Source organism: Octopus sinensis, linkage group LG3, assembly GCF_006345805.1.
Source record: "Octopus sinensis linkage group LG3, ASM634580v1, whole genome shotgun sequence".
NCBI lineage: Eukaryota > Metazoa > Mollusca > Cephalopoda > Octopoda > Octopodidae > Octopus > Octopus sinensis.
The window spans coordinates 4,417,921-4,439,198 of NC_042999.1; the positions used below are offsets into that span (position 1 = coordinate 4,417,921).

Genomic DNA, 21,278 nt, shown 5'->3' on the forward strand with positions numbered 1-21,278 from the left:
CATTTCTTACCTGTTTCAGTCATTAGACTGCGACCATGCTGGGGCACCACCTTGAAGAATTTTTAATCAACTGAATTGACCCCAGCACTTTTTTTTTTTGTTAAACCTGGTACTTATTCTATCAGCTTCTTTTGTCAAACTGCTGAGTTACAGTGATATAAAGACACCAAAACCAGTTCTCAAGTGGTGCTGGGGACAGACACAAACACAAATCCATTCATACACACACACAAATATATGACGAACTTCTTTCAGTTTCCATCTATCAAATCCACTCACAAGGCTTTGGTCAGCCTAAGGCTATTGTAGAAGACACTTGCCCAAGGTGCCATGCAGAGGGACTGAGCCTGGAACCTTGTGGTCGAGAAACCAGCTCCTTACCACACAGCCACAGCCATCCCTCAACACTTGTTCTTCATAATATTCATGCTCTCACCTATCCCCTATCTCTTACTCTTTTATACACCCTTGCAACCTCTTCCCATCCACTCTTCCCTTTTCTCCTGTCCCCACATGCATCTACTCACTTCATGCCTTGAGGGTCTGCCCAGACACCTCACCTTTACTATTTTATCTCTCTTCCCAGCTTCACCCTGGTCACTCATAGCCTCTCTTCTAAAATGTGAGTAACCATGTGGATCCTCTACATCAAGAAACCCATTCTGTTCTGGCGTTTTCTCTCACACTTTAATCAGTCGAGTGGGTTGGTTGATTGGGTGGTTGGTTGGTTGGTTGGTTGGTTGGTTGGTTATGGTCTCAAGTTCAATCCTGCTTTGGAGAAGTGTCTTCTGCTCTAATCCTCAGGCCAACCAACACCTTGGAAGTGGATTTGGTAGACCAAAAGAAGCCTCTCAGATGTGTTCATGTGTGTGTGTGCACACATACATGTGCACCATGTGTGCATGTGCATGTTTCTAGGCATCACGTGATGCTTGAAAAGGAGCATCATCATCATTCAACCAATGTTGTCCATTTCTAATCTTTCATGAAAAAGATATCTGACCATGGGGAGGTACTTACATTACTTAGAAACAGGTGAAGGTTGATGACAAGAAAGGCATCCGACCATAGATAGTCTGCCTCAACAATTTCCATCCAACCCATGCAAGGGTAGAAAAATCGATGTTGAATAAGGGTATGTATACATACATACATATGCATATGTGTATGAATGTATGTATATGCATATGTGTATGAATGTATGTATACATATGCATATGTGTATGAATGTATGTATGTATGTCATTATTCAATTTTATTTCAAGATTTCTTGCCAATAGAAAAAGTGCCAGTTTCTAACCTAGATCCAAGGCTCCTTCAATGGAATTTCAACAACATCAATAGGATATTATTACATGTATTTGTGTATAAGTGCAGTATTTGGAATCACTGCATGTGCAGGATTGTATGTTTTGCTTTATGAATGTATTCTCATGAATATAGTTGCATGTCTATATATGTGTATAAATGTATGTCTGAAGGAATGGTATATACATCAGAATAATCACAAAACCAAATGTTGATAGTTTGAAAGCAGTTCAAAATATTTAGAAATGTTGACTAACATGGGTATTATTATGTAACAGTTATCTTAAATAACTTCTTGAAATATTTGCAACTAAATACATTCAAAATATCAATATTTAGTTTTGTGATTATTCCAATATGGCACAATTCATATTTACAACAATCTGGCCTGTCCTTGCTCAGATAGTACGGTTATAAAGCAACAATATAAGAATGAAAGGTTAAACTGAACACTGGTAAAGGGTATTGAATCAAAGGATGCTACTGAGTATATGTGTGAGTGTATGTGTGTGTGTGTGTATAAGAGAGACAGATAGACAGACAGATAGGCACCCACATATTATATTTAGCATAAATGGAAACCTGAATAATGTCAATTGGCAAAGGTGGAATTTATGTTGCCATTTTGTAAGCTGACCTTTAAAATATAATTTCTTGACCAAAATTCTCTTCACTGATTTTAAAAATAAATACATGAGGACATTAATTGAAATCTGGCAGATATTATATAAACCAAAAGAGCAAAATTTGTTTTTGTTACTTACCTGCAATAAATACCAAGCTAATTTTATTTGTTTATCTTCTGGAAAAGAGACAAGAATTTTGCTTTAATTATTTCGTTTTAGTCTATGCCAAAACTAATCTGTATATACTTGCTTTATATTCTAAATGATAAAAATAAGATTAAATATAAATATATTTATTTTTACAGTGACTTCAAAGTTTCAGTTTACTACCTGTAATAGGTAGTAAGATGAGACTTTGAAGTCACTATCAACCTTTTCCTTGTAGAAGTTAATACATTTGTGTGATACTAAAAGTATTGAGTGATCCTTCAATTTCATGTGAAATTGATTTTATATATCACTTTACATATAAACAATCATTAATACATATGAATACATATATACATTTATGTGTGTGTGTGTGTGTGTGTGTGTGTAAAATGAATGGTTTATACCAGGTAGCTTACTGGTAAAGTATGATCACTTTCACAGTGTTCGTTACATATATGGAAATAATTGCCGTGATTAATAGAAATTCTCATATTTTCCATCTTCTGCCTTTCATTTACCATATACATATTTATATATGTATATAAATATTGATGATGATATATATGAATATTATATATATATATATTAATTTATATAAATAAGGATAAGGTTGTTATTTAAAATACTGATCATATCAAGTGGTGAGCATGGGAATAATAATCCTCATAGGTAATAATTATTATTAAAATTATAATTAAGGGTATCTAAAAGATACCACAATGCTAGATATAGCAGCCAAAACTTGAATCTAAAACCACATTAAAATGTTCATACAGCACCAGGAGAGAAGACAAAGAGACAAAATAAACTAGAGAAAAATTATTGCATAATTCCAGATCCCAGATTTCTGGCTTTGCATAAGAAATGCTTTGCCTCATCAGTGGAATATACACAAAATAGTACATAAATACAAATATATATATATACAACATACGTGGCATGTAAAAAGCACTCACTACACTCATGGAGTGGTTGGCGTTACAAAGGGCATCCAGCTGTAGAAACACTGCCAGATCAGACTGGAGCCTGGTGCAGCCTCCTGGCTTCCCAGACCCTGGCTGAACCGTCCAACCCATGATAGCATGGGGAACGTACGTTAAACGATGATGATGATGATGATGATGAACACTTACATATATGCACATACACACACATATATATATGCATGTATGCACACGACCAGTTTGAATTTAATATTTATATAAATATTATATATATATCATGCAATATTAATAAGAATATTAATAACCAGTTGTTAAAACTCAATATGCTTATGTTTTAGAGTAAAATATCAAGAGAGAGTGTAATATCAATTAATGAATGACAACAGAACAAAAGCTATGTAATCACTTACATCAGCTTACAGCTGTTTCTGTTATAAGAAGCACTGCACTCAGCTCTATGTGTATTGCTTCTTATAGCAGAAACATTTGTAAGCTAATGAAAAGGATTACATAACTCCTGTTCTGTTTTCATTAATTGATGTGTGTGTGTGTGTGTGTGTGTGTGTGTAAAGAGTGAGAGAGAGAGAGAGGTGGCGGGAGAGTTCATTTTTAAGTCTGAGATGACACCATTATTTTGTTTTGAGTTATTCTTCACAGTTTGTCCATGACTGAGATTAACTCTCATATCCCTAAATAATTAGTTGTAAGCTCCTATACTTGTATAGATGTTTAGCTTTTGTTTCATACAAAGATATTTAATTCTATTTCACTCAATTGACCTTACTGTTCTTTTATTCTTTTACTGATTCCAGTCATTGGACACCTGGTTCCATTCTAGGGCTTTGTTTTTGTAATTGATGGCAAGAAATAGCTATGATTTTTATACAAATATCTTCGCAACAATTTCCTAGCTCTTTCTTCTGAACATGCTGTGTATCTCATCTTCTTAATACTACATAAACTAATATTAAACACCTGCTTTGTGAACTTCTGAAACTCATTAAATGATTGATTCGATTTAAAGTTTTGCATAGTCAAATATCAAGTTTCTCTTCTGGAAAATCTAAATGCACTTATTGTTGCTTTTAGCTAGGATCTTGGAGGAAAATGCAGTGTAAAGAAAATAATTAGAGCTGTCTCAATATCTCTCTAACTTATACTAAAGCCATTTGCAGAACACCTATTGATATTTAACATTGTTAAGTTCATTATTTACTGCCTTTTACTTTATGGCTTGATAAACTTCCTAATTCAAACAATGCTAAGCATAAGTGAAAACTGTCACAATATTTTCTGAAAGAGTTGGCAGAATTAAGTGGAAGATTGTAAATGCAATCACACTGTATGATTTCTACAAGACCTCTGGATATGATATCACCAAGGGAAATTACTTGACATCACTCTCCAGTGTGTCATGTTCTCATTAGCTTTTGCAATATTTCACTGTAAATGAGGTTATTGATGCTGCTTGCATGTATAGTGGAGATTAACCTCAATACAAAGTGGTTCTGTTTAGAGAGAAATAAAGAGTCTATGTGTGTTACAGTTTTATGTAATCTTAGGAATAAGAGATCTATATTATAAAACCTTCAATTCACTCAGAATATAAATTACTCTATTCTAATGCTAATTATCTCTTTAGCAATAATGGGATTTTCACCTATGGGGAGATGGATGTTTCAAATAATACTGAATGGTTGAAAAATTTGTGACCCACCAAAATTAGAGACAATCAAAAGCTTAGACTGATTTCTAGCGTGCTTCTTATGATTGTTTTAAAATTGGTTTTATTTTAATAGACTGAGACTAAATTTTGTAATTCTATTATTCGATATCTTGCAAATAAAAAGAAGAATATTTGCATTCGGAAAGAGAGAAAAAAAAGAAACTATAAATCAGGCAATTGAAGTGTAGATATATTTAAAAATGAAAATGTATTTATTCTTAGAAGATAAGCATAATGATGCTTAAAGATCAAATATTAGTTACATAGAAATCATTTAATAAGAACAGATAAAAAAACAAATATTATTAGAAGCAAAGTTTAACAGATAATAACATCAGATATTCAAAAATATTCATCAGCAAGCAGACGAATCTCAAGTCTCTAAGAATTAACTGTTCCAAAATAATTACTAAATACTAAAGTTGCTATGCTTGATATCAGTTTTACATTGGTGCCATTGTCAAAGACAGTAAAATGTGTCAGACAGAGAAGAACATTTACAGTAAAAATGTCAAAGAAGAAATTTAATAATAGCGTTAGATAGTAAACTATTTCTGGCAGTAATTGAACTCTCGTTTATTTTTTTCTGAACCATATTCAATCAATAGTTGACATTTTTACTGATATCTGTATCACTATTTACTACATTGTATTAAATCATTTGCATTCTGAAAATGGCTGAGGCATTTACTTTCAAACTGTGTCTTCCTCTTTGATATCTCATGAAAAACTCAGGAAATTTTCAAATTAAGAAAGTTGTGCTCATATTATTACTAGGGATTCTTTTTGAAAAGAAAAAAAAGGCATGTTTTTCATGTAGCTCAGTTTAGTATTGACTTCCAGTAAGAGGTTACATGTACTTCAAACATCTCTTCCTGATCTGTTAAAAATGTCAATCGTTTAGTTTTTCTTATGTGATTGATCAGCTTCGACATTAGCTCAAGACCAGTTAACAGTTATTATCAGAAGTGCCCAGAAAAAGTGTAGCTCCAAAACCATGAAAAAGCCTGCCAGTAGGTATTAAAAAATTACAAACTTCAAAAGTACACTGAAACATTCCAGAACATTATTTTCCAAACTAGATATAACGTGTTCATAATGTTTTGTACTATTGAAATGTAACACCTCTTACATTGGCTCTCAGAACAGTATTAGCATTGCTATCATTTACAATTGACAGTAAACAAAAACAAAAATGATAAAGTAATCAACATTAATGAGCTTTAGGATACATTTTCTCATTACAAGTCTTGTATTTTTTTGGTTACAAAATGTCTTTGATATATTTGACTGTACATATCCCAACCTTCAACTGAATCTAACATCTTGAAATACTGTTGTCAATACATTGAAGATAACTTGTTCCTTGCTGTTACTGTATTCATACTAAAATATGCTTCCTTTGAGTCAATTAATTTTTAAAATAATGAAGAAATTATTAAAATAACTTTATCATTATTGAGCTGATGTTTGGGATGCAAGTATACATAAATTTTGATAATAGGTTTTAATTTAGGTCACTTTAAAACAAGGAATACATTTATTAGAACCATTTGAGTGTGGCCGTTGCCAGTATCGCTAGAATGGCCCTCGTGCCGGTGGCACGTAAAAGCACCCACTACACTCTCGGAGTGGTTGGCGTTAGGAACGGCATCCAGCTGTAGAAACTCTGCCATATCAAGATTGGAGCCTGGTGCAGCCATCTGGTTCACCAGTCCTCAGTCAAATCATCCAACCCATGCTAGCATGGAAAGCTGACGTTAAATGATGATGATGATGATGATGAAAGGTGGTTTGAGGTGGGTTAGTATTAAGAGGGTTATTAATATCTAAGTTCAAAGTTTTTTCATGAACTCAGAATTTTAATCATTTCTCATCTTAATATCTACAGCTCAAATAGACAATAGCTGGCAGAATCATTAGCATAATGGACAAAATGCTTAGCAGCATTTCATCTGTCTTTTGTGTTCTTAGTTCAAATCCTGCCAAGGTCAACTTTACCTTTCATCCTTTCAGGCTTGATGAAATAAGTACCAGTTGTGCACTGGGGTCAACATAATCAACTAAACCCCTACCCCTCAATTCCAGGCATTATCCCTATTGTAAAAGGGAATATCTACAGCACAATTCATACAATTTCATAAATTTCATAAACACTGCTATTTATAACTTTATCTGCTTTGAGACCCACCATTCCAAAAATCATTGCAAGATCAGTTTTCCTCGTGAAAAAAAAAATCTGTGTATAACACGACATCTCTCAAACGTAGTAATTTGTAGATTCAGAGGAAACCTTGAGAGTATAATGCATTACATATTGTTTAGTAATGACTGACTCATAATTAATTCATCAGCTGTAAGCTTGATGAATTGATTATGTAATTTGTTTTCTTTTGATTTTTATTCATATGTATGTATAAACTCTCACACACATGTTTATATATATGTGGTAAAAAAAAACAAGAATGAACAATTCAAAAATTTTGCTACACATATCATCATAGAGTGGCCATTTATTCAATAATGCATGATATTACATATTACATTAATTTTACATTACTATATTGCCTACTGAAATGGTGTTGGTATGTAATAAAGTAAATTTATGCAACATCATGTAGCACTATGCATTACTGAATAAATGACCGTGCTTTGGAAACACATGTAGCAAAATTTTGACCTGTCCTGTCTTGATTTTTTTTACTCAATTTTACACTGCATAATATGTGCAGTATCTTGTTGCTGCGTAAATGGATTTACAGGACACCCAGTATCATTATACAATAGTTTCACATTGCACTGACCACTATATTGAATAGTTGATTGATCGGGAGTATTTACATATTCCTCCTGAGTATCATGTTAGCCTTATATATGTTGGGGTGCGACCAAGTAAATTGCTAGGACCATTTAGCTTCACACCACTCAATGTATATATATACAAATGGATACATAAGTAAATAGATAGATAGATGGATAGATAAATACATTGATAGAGAGATAGATAGACAGACTGCCATTATTGTTTTCATGTATAATTACCAACACAGGAACATGTATCATATATCAAAATGAAGCTGGTTCTCTGTGGCTCACATCCCTACTTCTCAACATAGTCACCATTTCTCTCAATAGCAATGTTCCTCCTTCGAATGAGAGCATGTATTCCTGCCCCATAAAATTCTGTTGACCATTCTTTGAGCCACTTCTTTACTACAGTTTTCACTTCCTTGTCCCTGGAATAATGTTTGCCTCTCAAACCTTCATTCATGGGGCCCGAAGAGATGATAATCCAGTGACGATGATAGTCCAGTGATGAGGAAGTGAAAACTGTAGTGAAGAAGTGGCTCAAAGAACAGTCAACAGAATTTTACGGGGTAGGGATACATACGCTCATTCAAAGGTGGAACATTGCTATTGAGAGAAACGGTGACTATGTTGAGAAGTGGGATGTGATCCACAGAGGACCAGCTTCATTTTGATGTATGATACATGTTCCTGTGTTGGTAATTATACCTGTCCTAAACAAAATGGCATTACTTTTTGACTCACCCTCGTACATATGTGTGCATGTGTGTGCGCCTTTGTGTCTGTGTTTGTCCCACCACCATTGCTTGACAACCAGTATTCATGTCTACATCCCCATAACTTAGTGGTTTGGCAAAAGTGTCTGATAGAATAAGTACCAGGCTTTAAAAAGAAAAAGTTGGTTATTGGACTAAAACACTTTGAGTTGGTGCCCCAGCATGGTTGCAATCTAATGATTGAAACAAGTTTTAAAAAAAGAATAAATTTGTTGGAGGGAAGATAGATAAGAGTAGGTAATCACTGCAAAGACTGAGTAGATGTGGTTGGGGAGTGGACGTTGATGGACAAGAGGCTGGAGTGGTCAGTGATACAAATGGTTTGGAGAGGAGGAAACAGGAGTAGGAGATGACTGACAGAAAGGGGTGAGTAGATTAGTAATAATGACACAATTGACAGGGAAAAGATGAGAGAAAGAGTGATGGTATGTGGGTGGATTGTGTGTGTGTGTGTGTGTGTTTGTGTGTAAGAGAAAATTTTGGCCTTAGAGAGAGAATTGATCAAGGATGGTCGTTGCTCACAACTTTTCAATGCAGAACTTTCAACTTTAACAGGAAAATCCTGCAGCTTTTTATTGCTAATAACTTAATGTAACTTCTCGTTGCTCAATAAAAGAACAAAAAAAAAATGACCTGACTGCTTTAGAAAGATATTTGAAACTTAGAAATCAATTGACTAGAACTAAAAAAGCTCTCTCGACCAGTTTAGGATTTCATGCTTCAGCAACCACAAGTGATATTGGTCAGCATACAAGAAATAATTTAATATTATGTTTTAGTAGCATGGCTAGTGGGGGCACAAGAGAATTAGTTGTATTTCAGGCAGGCATACACTTCCATTTCATAGAGTTGAAGTACACAAATGCAGTACACAGTTCTTCCAATCAATATCCAGCAACAGTAGTCAATAGGAATGGATAAACTGTTAGTCTGAGAGCATGATTAGTACTGAAACTATTTGAATATGTAAGTCAGGGGGAGAGATTATGAGACACATGCCACCCTCTGAGAGTTGAAAAATTAACAAAAGCTCGATATTAGTTCCAACATCTGTTAGGCACTTTTGCATCCAAAACTACAATAGTATAATGGATAATTTTGTTTCTTTTGTTGGTTTTTCAGTGTGTGCTTGTGCTTGTGTGTGTGTGTGTGTGTGTGTGTGTGTGTGTGTGTGTGTGTGTGTAATAAGAAGGATACATGATGCATATACATATATGTTAAAAAGCACACAACGCATGGTTATATTAATACACATGATATATGACATGCATATATGTATGTATGAGATGTGTGTTGTGTGCGTGTGTGTGTGTGCATGTAGATAAATAGATGTGTGTTGTGTGTGTGTGTGTGTGTGTGTATATATATATATGTATATATGTACATGTTCATGTGCATGTATAATTGTGTATATAATGTGTGTACACATACATATATACATATGTACACACATATATATACATATACATAAATATATGCACAATTCACATGCACATAGACACACACATAAGCACACACACACACACACACATGTATCTTTGTTAGAAACCAGCTTCTTCCTCAGAGGAATAATTAAAAACAGAAGAGAACACACACACACACATGCATATACACATACCTACATACACATATACATAAATACTTACATACACATACATACATGCCTGTGTGTGTATGTTATGCTAATTCATTGTTTTTTGCTGACTTTTGCAGATTCGGGTTTCTAAAAGACGTTACCACTACTACTATAACAATATAGCTGGATTTCCTTTCAGGTAAGATTCTCTCTCTCTCTACCTCTCTCTCTCTCTCTCTCCCTAATTGTCTTTCTTCTTCTTTTCCTCCTCATTCTCCTGACTTTTATTATCATTATTATTATTAATATTATAATTATTAAGGCAGTGAGCTGGCAGAATCCTTAACACACCAGATGAAATGCTTAGTGGCATTTCCTCCTTCTTCAATTCTGAGTTCAATTTCCACTAAAGTTGACTTTGCCTTTCATCCTTTCGGGGTTGATTAAATAAGTACTGGTGGAGCACTGAGGTCAATGTAATCAACTATCCCCTCCCCACAAATTTCAGGCCTTGTGCCAAGAGTAGAAAAGATTATTATTATTATTATTATTATTATTATTATTATCTCTTATCTCCCTTGCCCTCCTCTCTCTCTCCCTAAAGGCACACACACACATGCATGTACACACACACACACACACACACACACACACACACACACAAGCACTCTGTTGGTTTTGGTGATGAGTGTTCCATTTGGTTCACTCAATGCAACAGCCTGCTCATGAGATTAATGTGAAAGTGGCTGAGCACTCCACAGACACGTATACCCTTAATTCAATTCTCGGGAAGGTTCAGCATGACACAGAATGTGACAAGGCTGGCCCTTTTGAAATACATGTACAACTTAATTTTGCTAGATGAGCAATGTAAAATAAAGTGTCTTGCTCAAGGACAAAATGTGCTGCTGGGAATTGACTCCATGACCTTATGATCATGGTCCAAATATCCAGACCACTAAATCGCACTTCTTCATTCACACACATGCAAACACACACACACACACACACACACACACATGCATGCACACTCACATATGCACATACACACACATACATAGTGAATTCTCCATCATTATCAATAATGGCCATTCATTCTTTAGTTGATCGAATTCCTACTCATGAAGATTCACTTTAAGTAGCTGAGTATTCCACAGACAAACACAGCCTTAATATAATTCTCAGGCCAACTCCATGGGACACGATGGAACAAGACTCATCTTTTGAATTTAGAGAGAAAGAGAAAGAACAAGATGGAGAGAGGCAGAAGCACAAGAATGGATGTTCAATACTGGACTGATATTTTTATTCATTTCTTGCCAATGGAGAAAGAGACTGTTTCGATCCTAGATCCCAGTCTCTTTCATTGGAATTTCAACATCAACAACAGGGTATTTTTGTTTGCTAGTATGTATATATGTATGTATGTATGTATGTATGTATGTAACGAGACAGATGAGTGACAACCTGGCCACTGGTGGTGGTGTAACACACCACACTAATCATATCTGTCGGGCATGTGGAAGAGAGTGTAATTCGGCAGGAGGACTTAAACGACATGCAAAGGTACATGAAGCCCAGTTACAACTACAGCCGGCTATTACCAGTAAAGGTCTTAGTTGCCAATTTTGTACAAGACATTGTAGATCTTTAGCTGGGCTAAAATGTCACATTCGATCACAGCACCAGTAACAGTTAAGCTTCGTGCAATGGCCATACTCGATAACAAGGGGGCAGCCATAATGTATGTATGTATGTATGTGTGCAGATTTGTATGTTTTGCTTTATGTATTCTCATGCATATACTTGCATATCTAGACATGCTCATGTATCTCCAAATGTTGGGCCACACACAGAGACAATGACAAGAGACTGAGACCTCTGGAGATATGTTATGATTGAGAAGATCCAGCAAGTAAAGTGAGACCACAGCCATAGCCTATACCAGTGTCGCATAACCAGCCCACTTAACAAAAGTACCTTTGACTCGTCAGACGACACGCTATGCTTGAGGAGACCTATTGAGTCAAGTAAAATCAAAAATCAAAACCACAATCAGAATCTCAATCGAATCGAAATCAAAATGGAAATTGTAGCTGTGGCAAATGCTAGTGCTGCCTGACTGGCCCCTGTGCTGGTGACACACAATAAGCACCATTCATGCGTGGATCGATGCCAGTGCCACAGTTAGACAAAGAGAAATTGATAAAATAGGTACCAGACTAGCATTGATTTGATCAATTTACACTGTTCAGTATGATGCTCCAGCATGGTCAGAGCGCAGTAACTGAAACAAAGAATAAAAGAATAAACCCGATCTGGTTTTCAACTGGGATCTGGTCACCATTATTAAAATGGATGTGAAGGTGTGTGGTTTAATGGTTAGGGTACTTGGGTCACAATTGTAAGGTTGTGAGTTCGATTCTCAGTGTCTCATTGTATCCTTGAGCAAAACACTTTATTTCACGTTGCTACGGTCCAGTCAGCTGGCAAAAATGTGTAGTACGTGTATTTCAAAGGGCCATCCTTGTCATATTCTGAGCCACTCTGAATTAGGGTGGTGAACCAGCAGAATCATTAGGGCACTGGACAAATTGTTTAGCAGTATTTTGTCCATCTTTACTTCTGAGTTCAGATGCCACTAGGGTCGGCTTTGCCTTCCGTCCTTTTGGGGTCAATAAAATAAGTATCACTCTGGTGCTGTGGTTAGTATAATCAACATACCCTTCCCCTCAAAAACTGCTAGCCCTGTACCAAAATTTGAAACCCTTATTAAAATAGATCCACCTTGCATTTTGTCAAAAAAATAGAATAAACAAGAAATTTTTAAAATATGAGATAATAATTATATTTGCATGGAACTGCAGATGGTGGGAGGATCAGCCAACCCAGTCAAGCATACACTAGAGCATCAGAAAAATCGTGTGTGTGTGTGTTTTGGTGTAGGTTTTGGAGAATAGTGTCAGTCTAGTTAAGATAAGCAAATCACTTCTGATTCCTCATTGAATTCTGTGAAATCACCAAACACATACCATCATGGAAAATACACAAAATGGTGACGGTGATGTGGGTGGTGGTAGTAGTGGTGAGGATGATTATGATGATGATGTAACAAAATATCTTTTACTTGTTTTAGTCATTTGTCTGCAGCCATGCTGGAGCACTGCCTTAAAGAACTCTTAGTTGAATAAAACAATCCCAGTACTAATGTTTGTTTTTTGAAGCCTGGTACTTATTCTATCGATCTCTTTTACCAAACTGCTAAGTTACAGGGATGTAAACACACCAACATTGGCTTTCAAGAGGAAGTGGGGGACAAACACAGACATATAGACACACACAAAAACACAAACACAGACATACAAACAGACACACACACTCACACAAAAGCACAAACATACAAACACACATACACACACATACCTGAGGCTATAGAAGAAGACACTTAGCCAAGGTACCACACAGTGCATCTGAACCTGGAACCATGTGGTTGGGAAACAAACTTCTTACCACACTGCTATGCCTGCACCTATGTGTACTTGTGTGTGTGCACATGTATATGTCTATATACCTGTGTCTTTATATGGGTTAATGTGTGCGCATTTATATTTTTCTCAAGCATTTATATTACACAGTGTAAGACGATTCTTGTCCTTGGGCAGCGACTGTTATTTCCTATTTGCTGACCCCTAGAAAGTACATGAAATGGCTAATATTTCCTTCAAACCCCAAAGAATCCCTCTCAACACATAGCTATGATGCTCCCCCACTACTCTTGCTCATGACCAGAGAAGCACATATTGTCATCCACTAAAGAACATGCTCAAGTGGCTACGGTCAAGCAAATCTGTGGTATTGAGCAGAATATTTTCTATAATCATATTTCTGCTTCAACAACTCAGCACTGAGTTTGTTTGAAATACAATGGAAAATAGGCCAGTTTCAAGACATTGATGTCCAGGTCACAAAAGCAAAGTTTGAAGGGAATAGCAATCATTTCCTTTGATTTCTAGATCAAAACAAATAGGAAATAACTCTTAGTGACCAAAGACGAAAAAAAAAGAAAACTAAAATTTTGTTTCACAGTCATCATCATCATCATCATCATCATTTAGCGTCCGCTTTCCATGTTAGCATGGGTTGGACGGGTCAACTGGGGTCTGTGAAGCTGGAAGGCTTCGTCAGGCCCAGTCAGATCTGGCAGTGTTTCTACGGCTGGATGCCCTTCCTAACACCAACCACTCCGCGAGTGTAGTTAATAATAATTATCTTTTAATCCTAGACATTCAAGAAGATTTTCAATTTGATAAAGTTTACCTTGAACAGTAAATATATTATTCTGATGTAAAACAAGTACAATTAAATATATGCATAAAGTAGAAAAATCTCAATACACCAGTTATAGTGTAAAGTTATTTAAATCAAAAATCTTCATTATACCAGTTCGACAATGGTTGTCTAACCTGAGTGCACTATTAGATTAGAATGGCAAACAAAGATTATTCACTGTAACTAACGACATCCAATATCTGATTCTCCACTCAGCTGTATCATCTCCATCTCTTCTGCTTCTATTTAGTTATTACAACAGTTGCTAATCTCTTCCAAATGTCCTTGGTTTGTGCCACTCTGAATGTCATCTCTCTTTTTCTCCCACTTTCCATGCACAGTCTATCTTGATATGAGTGATCAACTGGTACTTATTTTATCAACTGCAAAAGGATGAAAGGCTAAGTCGACCTCTGCAGAATTTGAACTCAGAATTTAAAGATGAATGAAATGCTGCTAAGCATTTTGCCCGGCATGCTAACAGTTCTGCCAGCTCACCACCTTGATAATAATAGTAATAATAAGAAGACTCAGAGAGCACAAACCTTCACCAAGGCAACACCAACGTCCTCTCAACGATTAGACAGAAATGATTTTTAAAATGAGAATGTCTGAAATAAAATTGACTGCTCTCACAAACGAGAATACTGAACACGAACCCAACTGCTATCAAAAATTAAGTTTGAAGGGAGTAGCAATCATTTCCTTTGATTTCTAGATCAAAACAAATAGGAAATAACTCTTAGTGACCAAAGACAAAAAAAAGAAAACTAAAATTAAGTTAAAAGAACGTGAAAAATAATCCAGAATCCTTCTCTGGTACCAGATCGATCCCAAAATCTAATCAGTTTGGGTGAGAGAGCAGTGCATGCCATCAAAGTGACACTGGGGTAAAATATACGAAGCCCGGTATGCAAATCATGACTACCCATCTGATAAGGGTACACCAGGCACATGCATCACAACCATATGTGCACGACATGGTGATCTCATATCAAGATAAACAGCACATGATCTTGCAGGTGGGGCCCGGTTAAAATTTTCTTCTGGTCGAGTAACCCATCCTGCTCAAAAGGTCCCTGAATAAGGGTTGTTTAAGGATGTTAAACGAACCACCCATGTTTCCAGAGGTGAATTATTCAAACCCCAAAGAATCCCTCTCAACACACAGCTATAATGCTCCCCCACTATTTCTCCTCATGATCAGAGATGCACATATCGTCAGCCACTAAGGGACATGCTCAACTGATTAAGGTCAAACAACTGACAAGCAAATCTGTGGTATTGAGCAGAATATTTGCTGTAGCCCATCTTTTATACCAAGATAAAATAATGTACATGATAACAATTCCAATCAGTTAAGATCAGAAGCCATGAGAGCCACTGCCTGGTACGGCATCAGGGCATTTATTATCATTATTATTATCATTATTATTATTATTATTATTATTATTATTATTATTATTATTATTATTATTATTATTATTATTAAGGCAGTGAGCTTGTAGAATCATTAGTATATAAGACAAAATATTTAGCAGCATTTCTTCTGGCTCATTATTTTTTGAGTTAAAATTCTGCTGATGTCATCTGTGCCTCTTATCCTTTTGGGATCAATAAATAAAGTACCAGCCAAGTCCTGGGGTCAATGGGATTCACTGCCCCTCCCCAACTACTGGCTTTGTGCTGAAATTTGAAACATTATTTCAATTTTTCATTTTCGTCTTAATTTTTGGTCAATTTGTTTGTATGTTTATGTAAAGTTTATTCTGAAATTTTTACTTGAGTTGATAATGTTGATAATATTCACGTATGTAAGCATATACAAGTACTATTTAAGAACATGAATATGTGCAGGTAGTGCAGATAGATATGGATGCCAACTTTTGAGGTTAAGTTTGATATTAAATCCTTTCTGATATCTAAAACAAATGAATTGTAATTCAAATTTAAAGCTACATCATGTAATTTATAAAATCTAAAACAATCAGAAGTTATTTATAGAAAACACAATCAATAACTTGACTGACCAACCTTTGTGCTTGAACAAATCCAGGCAAATATGGTTTTAAATAAAATCAAAGTAAAACATTAAACTATGACAATATTTGACATGATTGAAAATGTTCTAAGAATCTAAAAATGAAACAGAAAATAAATTTTAATTTTATTTGTTGATGTATATTTTGCCAGTTGATAATTTCTAAAATGGGCTTTTGTTATATATATATATATATATATATATATATATATATATATATATATATATATATATTTACATAAGTGCATGTGTATGGTTGTGTGTGTATGTGTGTATATATATGTATATTGTAATTATTATCATTATCATTGCTATCATTCATTATTTTAAAATATTTTTCAGCTTGGCTCTAGTATTCCCTGAAAAATATGGAAATCTTCAGTTAAAAACTAATTTTGATATAGGAAGTAAGTTTGACTTTCTTATATTTCTTACTACATTACACGAATATAAAAAAAAGTATTATATCTATCACTAAACAAGTGTTTATTGTAGGCCCTTAGATACAATTATCCAAGCATTATTATTATTATTATGAGTTTCTTGTCTTCTTTCAATTTTGTTTCCATTTCTTGTCGAGTGTCTTCACAATTATTATTATTATTGTTATTGTCAAAGAGCAGCACACACTATCAAACTGACACTGTGATGCAAATATACAAAACCCCAATATACCTATCATGACTACCCATTTAATATGCTTACACCAGGCATATGCATCACAACCATATGTGCATGACATGGTAATTTCATATTAAGATAAACAGTGTAAGACCTTGCAGGTAGGCCCAGTTAGAATTTTCTTTAAGTCAAGTAGCCAATCCTGCTCAAAAGGTCCCTGAATAAGGGTTGTTTAAGGATGATGAATGAAGCACCCATGTTTCCAGAGGTGAATTATTCAAACCCCCAAAGAATTCCTCTCCACAAATGGCTATGATGCTTCCCCACCACTTCTGCTCGTGATCAGAGTTACACATATCGTCAGCCACTAAGGGACATGCTGAAATGGTTATGGTCAAGCAACTGACAAACAAATCTGTGGTATTGAGCAGAATATTTGCTGTAGCCCATCTTTTACATCAAGATAAAACATGTACATGATAACACTTCCAATCAGTGTTTTTTTTTTTTTTAATTTATAGATCATTTGGTTATTGAAAGTATTCTGTATAGTATTTGGACCATCCCCAGCTATACTATTTTCTATTTTGATAAACGGTAAATTCTGGGGCTTTGGTTATGTATTTCTCTGCATTTTTTTCATTATTCATTCCTAAAGCACCTTTATTATAGGGATTGTTTCTGTTTGAAGTCACCATTTTCTTTTGTTTTGATTATCTCTATTTCTAGATCATTATATTTAGATAATTTCCTTCTTTCTAATAGAAATACTTTAATATTTTCTGTTTTTGGGGAGGGAATTTGCTGAATCATTTGAATATCAGAGTATCACACATATGTTCCAGACTTTTCTCTCACTTCTCTCAACCAATTCTTTCTTTTCTTCTTTCTTTTACTTGTTTCAGTCATTTGACTGCGGCCATGCTCGAGCACCGCCTTTAGTCGAGCAACTCGACCCCGGGACTTATTCTTTTTGTAAGCCCAGTACTTATTCTATCGGTCTCTTTTTGCCGAACCGCTAAGTGACGGGGACGTAAACACACCAGCATCGGTTGTCAAGCAATGCTAGGGGAACAAACACAGACACACAAACACACACACATACATATATATATATATATATATATATATAATATATATATATATATATATACATATATACGACAGGCTTCTTTCAGTTTCCGTCTACCAAATCCACTCACAAGGCATTGGTCGGCCCGAGGCTATAGCAGAAGACACTTGCCCAAGATGCCACGCAGTGGGACTGAACCCGGAACCATGTGGTTGGTTAGCAAGCTACTTACCACACAGCCCTTATCTTCAGTTGGTTTTGCTTCAAACTCTTCTATCATATGGTGTAGCAAAATCATATTGTACCATATGGTAGATGATGTTGTAATATCTGTAATCCTCCTTTCGCTTTGTTTTCTATCACAATCTTGTCTCTGTGACTCATTACATGATCAGTTTGCACAGAAAAATCTTATTAAATCTTACAATAATCACTTTAGTTCACACCTTCTGGATGTTGGTAGTGGTAGTGGTTGTGGTGATGGTGGTGGTAGTGGTGGCTTATTTTTTTCTAGTTTGGACCCAAAGTTCCTGATAATCACCTAATCTACCTATCTATCTATCTATCTTTCATTCTATCTATCTATCTATCTATCTATATCATCTTGTTATATTTAGACACTCAATTACTGAGAGTTTTACCTAGTTTGTCACATGTCAGACATTTATCTTGCTGACATCTGTCAACTTCTATTTTAAAGACATTTGTTCTAATTGCTTCTTCTTGTAAAGCCATTGTAAGGCTTTCTGTTTCCCCTATTTATGTTGCCATCTTTCAATTAAGTTCATTATAATCTTCACTAACACATTGTTATATTCTTTCTGTCACAAGCTGCCCATACAATACATTTTCTTTCCAGATCTCCATTCTCCACTTCTGCCTTTTTATCCATCTTTTGTTTGTAATCTATTTCTGCTTCTATGTATTCACCATTAAGCTCAATGGTTGCACATGTAAGCTTCTTTTCACTTTTCCTAATATCTTCTTAGTCCCATTATCAAAGACATTCTGTAGCTGTTACATTGAGCACCTCCCAACTCCTCTCTTTTCTTGGTACATTCAGCCAAACTAACGTGTGTTGCAAACTAGTTTCTTATGCCCCCATCTATCTGTTTTTATTTTGATGTGTTTTATATCAAAGATCTGTAACCAATCATGTCACTGGGTTATAGGTTTCCAATGGACCAATCGCTGATTCACTACATTTCCAATGGCAAGAATTACAAAAGAATGTTTATGCAACTTGAACAAAACAAATACCACAATGTTTTTTTTTCTTCATGTGTCAATTTATTGGCAATTCTTACTGATATGCAAATGTTTTGTCAATACACACACACACATTATGTGTGTGTGTGTGTGTGTGGTGTGTGTGTGTGTATCAAAGTGAAAGTTTATATGATGTAAATGATCTAATTTTTCAAAAATAAAGCACCATCCGTTCGTGTCCGTTGCCAGCCTCGCCTGGCCCCCGTGCCGGTGGCACGTAAAAGCACCATCCGTTCATGGCCGTTTGCCAGCTCCATCTGGTTCCTGTGCGGGTGGCACGTGAAAAGCACCCACTACACTCGCGGAGTGGTTGGCGTTAGGAAGGGCATCCAGCCGTAGAAACACTGCCAGATCAGACTGGGCCTGATGCAGCCTTCTGGCTTCACAGACCCCAGTTGAACCGTCCAACCCATGCTAGCATGGAAAACGGACGCTAAATGATGATGATGATGATGATGATGAAAGCTGGATCACTTTTTTACATATTGCTGCAAAAAATACTTTGAAGAACTGACGGGGTCAGAACAAGTAAAATGAGTTTGACTGAGTACATGGCCAAAATGGTTTGCTACAGTCTCTGCGCATGGTGGTCTGGTGATCTTATTATCTCTACAATACAGCTGTCTACACAAGAAATATAATTCTTCACCATCATATTCATTTCTGCCATCAAAGTCAACTTTGGCCAATAAGCGAATGAAAATAGTTGGTTATTCCTTGATTATTAAAAACTATCCCTATCTCTCTAGCTTTCTTTCTTTCTCTATCTCTCTCATCATTCACACACATGTTTAGGTAGCAGTGATAGGGTTTCTAGATATTCCCCATCTTCTTCTCTTCTCTCACTTGCCTTAGTAAAGGTGATACATGTGTGTGTGTTAATTTATAATCTTCTACTTAAGCTCTGGCAGCCATGCCACTTATTCTATTCAACTAGCAGTATCGCCCAGCGTTGCTCGGGTTTGTTTCGACCCTTTAGCATTGGAATTTTTGAAAAGTAAAAATTTTGCATTATGTAGCTTGTTATTCTCTTAAAGTGAACATTTTTCTGGTTGAAATACACCAAAAAATGGCGACACGGCAGTAAAAAATAGGTATTTTCATAGAAAAAAAGCACCTTTTTGATGTAAATAATTTTTGGAGTTAACATGGTCCGATTTGAAAATTTTCTCCTACGGAAGGAAGAGCAAGCCTTCTTCTATCATACTTTCAATTTTGGTCAACTTGCGCTGCAGGGTCTCGGAGGAGATAGTGTTAGTTGAAGGCTACCAAACCTGCCATACACAAACAACTTCAGCTTTATATAGAGAGAGATTACTTAAGAAGGCTCTTCATTGACAACTGAAATGTTGTAATAAAAAATGTATAAATAAATATACATGTTTTATTTTTTTTTAAATTGCATGGTTCATGGCTGATAATTTCTCTGTTCAGTTTTATAATTCATGGTCATATGGTAAAAAGTTTGCTTCCCAATCAGCCAAGTTTTTTCACTTTATCAAATTTCCAATCTGCCAAGTTTTTTTCTATTTATCAAATTCTTTCACAAGACATTGACTAACCTCTGGCTATAGTAGAAGACACCTGCTCACACATAGTTGCCAAGTAAGCTTGTTAAACTTCCCAGTATTTGCACTGACTGCTTGTGGATTTCTTTAACCAAGTTCTGAGTATTTGATCTTGTTTCTAAAATCTTCAACAGCATTATTCTTTTTTTTTTTCGCTTGTTTCAACCATTATATTGTGGCCATGCTGGGGCACTGCTTTTCAGAATTTTTAGTTGAATGAATCCACTCCAGTGCTTATTTTTTCTAAGCCTGATATTTATTCTGTAAATATATAATCCAAATAAGAAGACAAAGGAATCCTTTAACACATCTGTAATATATAATATATATATATATATATATATATACACACATATATATATATATATCCAAATTTACAGGGAAAAAAAATCAGATTTAGGATTAAATCCAATTTTATAGTAAAATATTATAAAATATTATTAGAGACAAAACCACTATTTTGC

At 35.3% G+C, this 21,278-nt stretch overlaps 1 protein-coding gene across 2 annotated transcripts in view; it reads left to right on the forward strand.

Annotated features, from left to right (window-relative positions):
- LOC115209156 (voltage-dependent calcium channel subunit alpha-2/delta-3-like) overlaps positions 1-21,278 on the forward strand; it is a 720,530-nt gene that overhangs the window by 631,887 nt on the left and 67,365 nt on the right. For both annotated transcript variants that reach the window (XM_036500824.1, XM_036500825.1), the window contains exons 19-20: positions 10,052-10,113; positions 16,627-16,691. In XM_036500824.1, coding sequence (XP_036356717.1) covers positions 10,052-10,113; positions 16,627-16,691 — 127 coding nt within the window. The remainder of the gene's footprint in view (positions 1-10,051; positions 10,114-16,626; positions 16,692-21,278) is intronic.